This window comes from Protopterus annectens, chromosome 10.part0, assembly GCF_019279795.1.
Source record: "Protopterus annectens isolate FY-2018-M chromosome 10.part0, PAN1.0, whole genome shotgun sequence".
NCBI lineage: Eukaryota > Metazoa > Chordata > Ceratodontiformes > Protopteridae > Protopterus > Protopterus annectens.
Window position 1 is genome coordinate 1163416854 of NC_056744.1, and position 12236 is coordinate 1163429089.

At 37.3% G+C, this 12236-nt stretch overlaps 1 protein-coding gene across 1 annotated transcript in view; it reads left to right on the plus strand.

Moving 5' to 3' along the window:
- RAD54L (RAD54 like) overlaps positions 1-12236 on the plus strand; it is a 652988-nt gene that overhangs the window by 93593 nt on the left and 547159 nt on the right. The window contains exon 4 of the mRNA XM_044085902.1: positions 4239-4299. Coding sequence (XP_043941837.1) covers positions 4239-4299 — 61 coding nt within the window. The remainder of the gene's footprint in view (positions 1-4238; positions 4300-12236) is intronic.

The window sequence follows — 12236 nt, forward strand, 5'->3', positions numbered from 1 at the left end:
GCAGAGGGGCAAAGGAAGGCAGGGGTGGAGAGAGAAGATGGGGGTGCAAGTTCAGAAGTGGCCAGGCAGGAGATAACACCAGTAGGAAAGTAGAAAGAAGTGGAAAGCTAGTTTGAGGACACTTAACCAGAATGGAGTCAGGAGGGCAAACATCTGATAAACATATAGTAAGAAGATTAGCATAGATGGTTATGAGGCAAATCAGTCTAGACTAGTAGTAGCAGAGTGGTGCTGGTAGTGAGCACTTTGATCACTTGAGGCATTAGGTGAGGGAGCTGAAGGGGGTGCATTTGGTAACTGGGAAGGTGGGATGTTGTAAGGACCCTTTTAAGCCATGCAAATAAGAATTTGATATAAGTACGCACAATCACAAACCTAATCCTCTCCAAGAATGGTGTAACATTGACGTAGCTGGTCACAAAGAGAAAGGAATGCCTGCATATAACAATCCATGTGGGAGCTAATAACTTGATAGAGATTACCTTAAAAGAGGCAGTGGGAAGGACTAGAGAGGCAGTAGCTGTAGTCAGGAACTTTAAAAGTATTGAAGTACTCTCAGAAGTATTACCATATCAAGGGCCATAAACATAAGGAAAGACAGGATTAGGAATTTCAACTTTTAGCTCAGAGAAGTTAATAGAGTAGGGGAGGGAAACAGTAGAGAGGAGATAGACTAAAAGAAAGTCTCTTCAGGAAGACCAAATAACCCTCATAATATAGACAGGCAGTCTTTGGAATTTTCTATCTCAGTGGAAGAAATAAAAGAAGCAGTAAGCAATTCCAAAGATGATTAGTTTGTCTGTTTTAGCATATAAGCATATTATAGATGTTGACTGCATTCTGGAAATGTTGTTAAGTAGCATTTAGCTCAAGCGGACTTATGTGAAGCCACTGTGACCCTGCTTTTGAAGTCTGGCAAAGATCTTTTAGAGGTACCCTCATGTACATTGTTTTCATTAACTAAATGTCTTGCTAGTAGCCATTGGGTTTGACTAACTGTTGGTATTCCTGCTGAATAGAGCATAAGCTGGTCGTCTTGGACAAGGGCCATTTGTCTCAAATCTGCATGCTGTATCCCATGTGGTGTCCTCAGCAGAAAGTGCAAAAGACCAGTGGAAGCTTTTCTCTTTAAAAGGCATTCCATAAGATGAAATGGATTTTTTCCATTGACTTTGTGAGTAGTGAGCTTCATCTCTTGTTTCAGAAACTACATAAAGATCCTGTGCCAGAATAACGGTCCCTGAGCCAGGTTGCAATGCCGTAACAAGATGTCTGCCTAGTTTAAATACTAAGCTCAACAAATGAAGGTTTCCCATTGTCAGCATACCTTGTCAGTTCATCACCGGGGTTGTTGCTGTCATGTATTGAGGAGGAGAAGAATATGTGGGGCACTGAGATGGTTTGCGTTATAATCAAAACATTAACATGTGTAGACAACATATTAATACTTAGCCATCCTGAACAATCAAGAGAGATTTTGAGTTACTGAGCTGTTTACTAAGTTTTCAGATTTCAAAATGCTAGTATGCCAGGGTTCTGATCAATTACAAAGAATCTTGGCAAACAGATCTTCACTAATCATTATTAACTTGACGGTACAGGGGAACCACTGAGGATTTTAGGGTACTTATCTTTGTGGCTTTCAACAAAGAAGGGGGTCCTGGAGAGTGAGAATCTGAATAAGCTTAAAGAACATTTACTTACCAGTACCTTAAAATGGAGAAATCAAGTCTGCCTTTTGGGACAAAAATTGGTGTTATCAGAATTAATATTTTCCCTAGAATTTTGTATATGCTGTATGTATGGTTAAACTCTGATTGGCCTTAAACTGCTGAAAATGGCAATGATCAGTTTCCTATAGAATAAGGAGCTATGCCATGTTCATTTTGATGTATTAATGTTATCTTTTAATGAAAGAGGAATTGACTGATGTATCAGTACATTGTTACAGCTTTAAAGGTTTAAATGGCTTTTAGTCTTGTCCCTACTGTTAAGGATTTATGAGGCAGTTGACATTTTAGGCTGTGCCGTTGTTGAGATGGATATACTTGCAGTTGCCTTCTTGACCCCAAATAATTTCCTGTCATGGAGTAAGGCAGTTCCTGGTGAATGTGAGAGTAGCAGTACTTCAGAGGTTGAGATACAAACCAAAAGTAAATAGTAATGTAGGGCATCTGGTGCATGTGTAATCTTTCATTGTGAGAAGAGGTCTCCAGCCTCTCCAAGTTTGAGTAGCTGAATCTGGTTGGCTGTAAAGTTAAAGCACTGCTAATGGAAGGCAGGATGATAACCACTAGTTGGATCTCAGGTGAAATTCCCCTAAGGCATGTCCTATGTGACTAAAATGGTATTGGCATTGACAGTGCCTGCAGTCTGCGTTAACTCCTCCCATATATAGAAATGCTTAATGATTATAGTTATATGTGTAGCATTGTGGCAGTAACCAAAGTATATATATATATATATATATATATATATATATATATATATATATATATATATATATAGTGTGCCAAAATTAGACAAGTGTAGAGAATAGCTGTGAAGTTTAGCATGTGATATTGGAAGTGATAGCCATCAGTTACCTGCTAAGTGCTAAGTATCCGGTAACATGCAATGTATAGTATCACTATAGTGAGGATTATATATTCATTTTATGTCATGGAACAATATATGCAATATCTTGCTGTGGATTAGATAACCCAATGTCACTGCTGAGTGCTCACAACATTGTCTCAGGATGCCACTCTGTGCAACATAATTTGGGCTACATCTTACTAAATTCCTAGTGCTGTAATTTGAGAATGTAGTAAGTTGCAGACCTTTTAGTTGGCTGTTAAGACTGGAGACAGAAATATGTCTTGGTACTGGATTACTATGACTGGAAGGATCTGCTTTATAAATATATTGCTAGCCCGGCTATTCCACATGTATAAATTATTATTTTCATTGATTATGATTTCTGATTGTTTTGGTTACTTTGAAAATCTGGAGGCCAGACATTTGTTCATCTGCTGAAGTTTTATATAATGTGCAGGCTGCCCGAGTCCCCTTGTCAGTGATGCATGGAGACCTAGGTAACCAGGATATGTGTAATGAACTGATTTGTTACACATACTCTTGCTGTCCTTTCTTGACTTGTTACCAGTTTGGAATTTGTAGATATAAGTGCAGTATGATTATAGACAGTATTACTATATTATCCCCCCACCCCCAACCTTTTATCTTTTTTTTTTCCTCCTCTTTTTGACATCCTTCAAAGGTTTGAACAAGCAAACTGTGTCTGGAGCTTCTATTGTTAAACGGTTCTCATGAACTTGGAGAGTTGGAATATTAGCTTTTTTTTTCTGGTGTGCCTGTGGCATAATTGCATATTGCTTTGTTATAATGTTAGTGGTTTTCATTTTTGGTGTTTTTTTTCTATAAGGTAAGAGGTAATCTCTTGTCTTCTTTATAAGGATGAGCTATACAAAGGATTGATATTCTACACAGGCCAGGCTTACTTTCCATGTTGTTTTTGTCTGCCATATGGATCTCTTAATGAAAGGACTGACGCTGTCATGCCGAATGGGACTTTATAGTAACTACTGAAAAATTGCTTGATAGTTAGGATTTGCTGTTTCTGTCAGTTGTAGACATGCCTGAGTTGATTAAGCATTTTTCAATTATTTTTCTTTTTTGCATAGGTTTGTGCAATTATTCTATGCTCATGTTTTATTTGACTACTGAATAATATGGTTTCTTTTTCCTTTTTGATATAGATTTGAAAAGTATTTAATAATAATAATACATATTAAGTTGAACAATAAGAACATAAGGACCAGCACTTAAATTATATGTATGCATCTGTGTTATTAGCTATCTAGACTTTAGGCTAGTGGCTGGGTAAGAATTACAGACAGCTAACAGATCAGTAGAAGAAGGTTTCAGAAGAGGTGAAGGGAATTATTCATGGTAGAGTGAGAATATTGGACAACTCTAGTTGTGATCTGTGTAAAAAGAGTTTAAAGAGAGGGGTAGGCGGCAGAAACGCAGAATATTACAGAAATACAAGAGGAGTAAGATATATTCTAAGCAAGACATATCAAAAGTTTACAAACTGAATAAAATTGATACTGATTTTCTATTCTGATTACTCATTAAGCTGTAATGTTTTTTTTTTCTATGTAGAGCAAAGTTGCTTTTCTTTATGATTACAGTGACATATTTTCATTTCACTATTTATCTATTTTTTTCAGGAAGCTTTTATCCGCAGTATATTGTCAAAACCATTTAAAGTACCCATCCCAAACTACAATGGTAATGTAGATGTGACTACTTTTTTTAACTTTTGAAGGAGTTTCATGTATGTGTATTATTTTAAACAGTTTCAGTATATATATATATATATATATATATATATATATATATATATATATATATATATATATATATATGTGTTAAAACTATGACATGAATTTGTATAGCTGTCTTTGGATAAATTGGTAACGGTTGTTGAGGAAGAAAAAAATAGAGAAGAAAGAGGCAGATGTATATGATTTGGGGATAGAGGATGATTAATGTCATACAGATTTGTTATATGGAAGGTTTTGCTTTTCTCCACCATGGAGTTATATCAGTACGTTAAAATAGCAAAGAAAATGTTTATTACTTTGGTTTAGGCCACATTCATAGAAGTGCAGCATACCGAGTCCACATTGCCACATCCAAAATTCTTGTACTGGAGAAATTGCTCTTTTCCCCAAGGTGCAGTTATTTTGCAGTCTTGGGATACAGGAGGTCTGACCCTCAGCTGCAGTGTGGACATACAGCTTCTTCTGTCTCTCTCCTTTTTTTTTTAAGTTTCATCCAAGTAAATCTTCAGCTAATCACCTGTAGGAAATTACACTTGTTGAAACTGGTGTTGAAGAATAGTACTGTAACTGGGAAAGGTTTATAAATAACACTTTTTTTCATGTGGCCTGCACCTTTCAATAAGAAAAATCATAAGTAATAGAGAGAAAATCCTTCTGAATACCAGTATGATTTTCATAAGAAGCAAATATTCAATCCATTCAGAGAATTATACTGGATATTAACTCCATCTGCTCGCTCTCTCTTAATTTAAAAAGGCATAAGGAGATCTTTCAAAAAACCTTTTTTCGACAAGTTGATCTTGCATAGACTCTCTTATTGGTGTTTTTTCAGCAGTTTGGGTCAGCTTTAAGTGCTTATTTACCTTGGGCCATAAACATGTTGGCTCTGACGCTATTTTGGACAGCTTCGATTTTTAAAATGACTAATCCCTTTATGCCACCTGCAGTCTTTCCCTTCACTTGAGGAAACTAGTGGTTCAGTGATCTCACTCATGTCCCACTAGAATCTGCTTCCCGGTATTCTTTTGTTTAGTTGTTTGATAGTCTGTGCTTTTTCTGATTGCCATCTTATCAGTTGTGTGGAAAATATATTCCCTACAGAAATGTTCACAACCAGTGTCTCTCTGTATGGCCCTAGAGCACAGCACATTCCTGCCTGTTACTCCTGCTGGAATTTAATTTTTGCAGCAAATTAGTGCAGAGAATAGACTACTGAAAAATTTCTACTAATCAAAATGTTGGGCTCACTAGGTGAAGACTAAGCCAGAGTTAAACAGATTGAGAGTGATCCTGCATACTCTTTTTGAGCAACCTTTAGTTAGACATTGTCGTTTTGAAAACCATTGTCAGTACCTGTTTAACTGCTGCCAGTTCCTCAATGCCTGTTTCAAGATCTGTTTAATAAAATCATTTCCCCTGACCCACAGCTTGTAGACTAATGTTAGCTGAAGCCCACTGTCTTTGAAGGACCAGTGTTGCCTTTTCTGTTTTCTTTTAAAGTTAAGCTGGGAGATTTAAATAAATTATCTAGTATGTCACTGTACCATAACAATGTCCATTCTTTTTTGTAATAGAAAATGTGAATTATGGCAGAATATCAGAGGTCTTCTGTTGCAGTAACCAAAGGCCATCTTCTGCTTCTGCTGTGCATTTTGATATTGCTGAGTTTTCACGAGGATACTGCTATCTGCCATGTCTGGTCTCATTTGGTAAACTGCAGTCTGCCATGTCATGTCAGCCACCCTCAACTACTACCTCACTTTGGCACCAGTGGCATCTGCTTACCTGTTTCCTCTATAATCACATACATAATGTTTCTCAAGTGATCTGCGTCTAATGATAGTCTTGCTTAAGGGAAAAGTACTAGAAGAACATTGGCAATGGCACCTCATGTTACACAACCACCTATCTACCACCCACTCTTACCCATATATATTTTAAGAACTAAGGATTCATTAACATTTGTAGACATACAAATCAAGATGTGTGGCATTACACTTATGCAGGTTATATTGGCGTATTCCATATTAATACAATCTATTGCAGCCATCAAGATCTTGCAGATGTTTAGTTATTTATATAGCCTACTCTAAGACACTACCTTCTAATGACATAACACTACCAACTTAAATGCCACTTAAAATACACTGAGGTTATACTTCTAATGGTCCAAAGACTATCATAAGGTTAGATCTTATCACCTAATTTCCATATAGTCTGTTCTGTCGTGTGGCCTTCCTTGTTAAGAGGCAAATCCAGTAATTCAGCACACACTTTTTTTCTTTTGCTAGCAGATTAAACTTTCAGATTTTTCTTTTGCTAGCAGATTAAACTTTCAGATTTTTTTTGTTTTGATTTTTTAAGTAGCAGTCCATGCAGTTACATTTGTAAGAGTTTTTGTTTTTGTACAGGAGAGTACTAATCTTCTAGGTTCAATGCATTTTTAACTTGTGTCAGTTTTCCTCTTAGAATACATTTAAGCTTCAGGACATTTAGACACAAGATATACACCACATGCTCATAGAACACATTTGCAAGTACTCTGGCTACTAGTCCCCCCTCAAATCTGCATTGTTTAGAAACAAATTTGCACGTTATTTAAATAAAGGGATAAGGTTTAAAATATATAAACCTGCTCATGTATTAAATAGAATACTGACAGAATATAATAAAGCAGTGTCTTTTGACATTTTTAAATCATTTTGTAAACCAGATTTATTTACTGTTTTACAAAGTTAGTTGTTAGAATTTTGATTCTTGAAGTTAATAGACACGTTGATTATTTCTTTTCCATTGAATGTATGCAACGTCTTTAAATCAGGTATATATGTTCATAATTAGTTAACTAGTTCCATGTCAGTTATTTTAATGATTTTTACTCATTTATGCTTTTTCCCCTCTCAAGAGGACTTTGTTATAACATTTTACTGAACCAATTTTTTACCATACAAAAATACAGTGTTGAAAATTAGTCAAATGTAGATGTTCATCATCCCCACTGCCTACATGCCATTTTATGTTAACTGCCAAGGTAACTCACTATTGTCCAGTTTACAAAACCTCAGACTCTGCCCCCCCACAGTCATCTCTTGTCCTGTGACGGCTGATTGGCTGAGCATATCCTGAGAGGGAAGTCTTTAGCTGTCACGGGAAGTTAATGTTCAGTCTTTGTCAGCCATCCAAAGAAGAAAGTTCTCTAAATCTCCACAGGATCTAGTGATGATTTTTCTGGCTTACTGTTCAGATATGCCCAATTTGGGGACCCCTTTTTCTCATTTTATTACTACATTTATTATTTTTTTCTATTTTTATGTTTGTTTAAAATGTATTTATTTTAATAGTTTATTTCTGTCAGTGTTTACAGGAATTTCTATGGGAATTTCTGCTTGTAGCTGTGCTTAAGTTTTGTCGTTGACAGATGCTAGTTCTACTGTTTCTGGGGAAACTTTCAATATTCCTGTCAGAAGTACAATGCGTTTGTGTGCTGTTAGATATTAGGGTCTGTCTCGTATCAGCAGAACAACAAATTAATATTGCCTGTCTTTACTCTTGTTACTGTGCTTTATTTTCGTCTTTTGACTGAAAAATATTGCAGAGCTTGGATTTTTTTCAGCATTTATACATTGTTTACTGTATGTATGACTCTGTGTGTTTTTAAACTTGAATTGCAATTTTACTGCAGATGAAATTATTTGAATGTTCTGTGGAGATTTTACACTCTCTGAAAAAGTTTAACTTGGTTAAGGGACAACAACGGGATTCTATTATTAAATGCTCAACTTCTCTTTTTTCTCCCTATTTATTGTCCCTGCTATGAATAAACAACAGTACAGCATTTAAAATATTTTAAATCGACTGTTTCTCTCCACTAGAGCAGTACCTTACTGTGCTGTGATGGTTTCACTTTCAAAAAACTTTTATCCCTCCCTGGAAAAGCTTTCTGCAGTCTCCAATTCATTGATGTCATCAAGGCCACTGAATACAGGTAGTTTTCTGGCCAATTCCCTCCCCAAACTAACATCACCATGACCATCCTAAAAACCCACCCATGCTGTTACAACACAGCTCCCTGGTCCTTCTCTTGCCTATACAGAAAGTAAAGGCTAGAACAAGGAAACAATACACGAGTCAAGTCTCCTGCTGTAAGCTGTCAATCACAGCAGGTAACAGCTCAAATTACCCTTAGCACTTTGACAGCTAGGGAAGTTAGGTGTGAAGGGGGATGGGAGATGAGTCAAATTAGTACAATTCAGGCTTCACAAAAGATTGCAGTTTAGCCATTCTAAAAAGAAGCATCAGTAAAGAAGCACTTTGAAAATCTGTTCTGTGTCATTTGTACTATTTGTGTTTTAAGTAGTCATTGAATGCCATGAAATGTTACTTAAAAACTAACTGACTGAAAGACACCAGTGTATGCACGCAAAATCAGTGCAGTGACAGGAGCTTTAGGAAGAAAGAGGCCTGCATGATATCATTTTTTACAGGCAAGCACTGCATTGTGGGATACCCAGAGGCAGATTAAACAATCAGAATTTCTTCAAGATGCCAGACCCCATGTGGTCAGACTCTGAAATTATGTATAAAGATATTTAAAAACCTGTAAATAGTCCCAGAGTTGTGTTAAAATGTAGGAATCACCAAACCATGATGAAATAAATGTTTTTTTTAGTCTGTGGGCACGGTTCTCCTTTAAAGTGTATGGAGCTAATTTTTAACATTGGTTTGGCACATTGGTTGCTTTGTGTTTAGATTTTGTGTACTGGCAAGTCTTTAACTTTTGCCAGTTGTAAAATAATTCTGAACACATTTTAAACCTTTTACGAGTTAATAGGACTGTTGGTAGGGATTAGTTGTGTGGGAATATATTGTTACTAGAAGCTTGTCGTGTTTATTGTAATACATTATTCAGTACTGTCAGTTTATTATTCTGGCTAGTGTTCTCTCCCTTCACTTGATGGATCCCATCTCTGGTACCCACCCAATCAAATCTGGTTGCACCTAAAAATTAAAAACAAAATAAAAATATGCCTTAGCCTACAGTTTATGGTTCTTTCAGGGCCACTCCTCGGTCTACAGGCCACTTACCTTTTGCCCCCATCTCCCTGTACAGTAGCTTTGCAAGCCACTGTGGAATGGGGGTTTAGACACATCTTCCAGGACTGTTCCAGTACCAAGCACAGGTATGGAAGAACCAGACTACAGGAGTAGTCTGGAGTAACACACCCCCTTTCCAGACAAAATACCCTATCCCTATATATTTTATCTAGTAGTGAAGTTCACAAGAAAAAGAAACAGAAGCTTCGTCATACAACTAATAATTAGATTATAGCTGTTTATAAGGCCAGTGCAGTTTCCTTGGCCAAGAGTTTTCCTGCAAACAGCTAATTGTGGTGGTTGTGTTTCAATACATGGCTCTAATGCTAGTTTGGCCTGAGTTATTTCTGTTCTTTCAGAGAATAATGAGTAATCTGATGAGGACAATGGTGATTTCTTAGTTGACACAAGTCCAGCCATTCATGATTTTTTGGAAGGTGAATTTGAGCTCAAATCCAAGTAGGTTTTCACTTTTCCTCAGATGATTGCTAGACTTAGTAGTGTTTTTGCTTGAGAGTTGTTGGGAACTACCCCAGAGCTAGGCAGGGAATATTATAAGATGCCCAATTTTTTGGTTATCTCCCCTCTCTTACTAGCCTTGAAAGATGTTTATAAAGCTGCCTGCATGACACCCACTACCTATTCCAGCAGTCCCTAAAAAGGTTTAGGGAAAATATAAGGTCTTCTCAGAAATGACGGGTCTCTCTTCTCATTTGACTGCTGAACCAGTCTGTGGCTTCGTCTAATCCAGTGCCCCATGACAAAGAGGGAAAATGGTTAAATCTTCAAGGCAACAGGATGTCTTTTTCTACAAATACAGCCTTGATAATTTAACATTCTATAAGCTAGATGTAGACATTTATTTTACAGTGTGCGTACAGTTTGAGTGATTTTGCTCTAACTTACCTGCAGAGCTAACTTCTTATTTGAATGAAACTGTTTCTAATTTGATTCAGGTTTTGAAACATTCTTTGACAAATATTCTTGAATATGTGGATACAGTCTCGAAAAATGCTGCATGTTCTGTTGTATTTTGAATGGACCTTAATGCTCTGAATTGGCGTTTGGGGCCTTGCATTACACATATTCTCAAACAGTGGTATGACAGAGGCAAATTAATAGATGGGGGTTATCTAGGACATTTCATGTACCCGATTCTCCCCAAACGAGGCGTATTCCTTCAAAGAACAAAACAAACAAAAGTCAAGAATCCAGAAGGAAATGTCAGGAAAGTAATTCTTCAGAATCAATCATGGATGAGTATGCAGAGTCACAGAGCACCCCTAACCCCTATCCTGCCCTTCCTTTTCTTCCTCCTTCTCCTACACTCTCAACTCTGCAGCCTGGTTGTAAATAGTCTCAGACAAATGGATTCTGAGAGTAATAATGAGACTATACACTTGGCAGTGGTTAAAAAAATCATCCCATTTCAGGAGAATGTCCCCACTCCCACCATAGCAGACAGAGCTGTTTCCTCTAGTGATCCATCACATGGTAGAAGCAGGGATCATAGAGCAGTACCTGCAATACACACAGACAAAGGATTTTACTCCAGAATGTTTTTAGTACCAAAAAAGGAGTACTGCTGAAGACTTGTCCTTTCTAAACACATTTGTAAAAGTTCTGAAATTCAAAACGCAGACCTTACAGTTAGTTCTAGAGTTGCTTCTAGACCACTGTTTCATGATGTCTCTATATCTCAAGGACACTTATCATGTTCCTGTTGCTCCCAATTTCAGGAACTTTTTGAGATTTCCTATGTCAGGCTTACATAATCAGTTTTGTACATTATCCTTTGGGATGTCTGCTGCACCTCAAGTGTTTACAAAGTATTTTGTCCCAGTGATTTCTTATTGCATAACCATAGGCATCCACAGTTTTCCTTATTTACACGACTTGCTGATTTCTGCAGATTCTGTATCCAAGTGCTTGGAATCCTTATACAAGGTCACAACCCTCCTTTCTCACCTGGACTTCAAATTGAACCTTCAAAAGTCCTTCATCACATCCTCTCAATTATTTGTTTTCCTGTTTTACAGTATTGTACAGACACAGTAAAAAGAATGGCTTTTCTGCCAGAAGACAATGTTTTGACTTATCTGGGCATTTTCTTAGATCTCTGTCTTCAAGATATGGCCTCAGCAAGAGAGTTCATCAAAATTCTAGAACTCATTGCATCAATGATCCTCATGATACCACTGGCCAGACTACACATGAGAAAAATTCAATGGTACTTGAAGAATTGCTGGATCCAGAAACTTTATCCCTTGGATTTCTAGGTACCAGTACAGTGATTTGTGTAAGTAACTGCAGTAGTAGAGAGATTAGATGTCTCTGAATCCAGGATTCTCTTCTCTCTTTAGACTCCAGTCCAATCTGTCTAGAAGGACTCTGCATGGGGAGCAGTGTCCGTGGGAGTTCAAGTGCAAAGCTTGTAGGGTCCTCAGGACAAACCAAAGCACATAAATGTAACATAGATGTTGGTAGTTATTCATGCCTTAAATGTTCTTCGCCACATATGGACTCCGGGTCATCTTCTAGTGGTCACAGACAGCACTACCATGATGTGGTTCCTGAGCAAGTAAGGAGGCACAAGGTCATACCCTCTTTGCTGCATGGCAGTGATGACCTGGTAGTTGGCTCTATAGTATTCTTTGAATCTTTAGGCCTCATACATTCCATCCGAGCAAAACACAGTGGCAGACAGACTAAGTAGATCACAAACAGAGCCTCACAAGTGGAAAGCTCCATGTAGATTTCCTCCAGGAGTTGATCCAGATGTGGGGA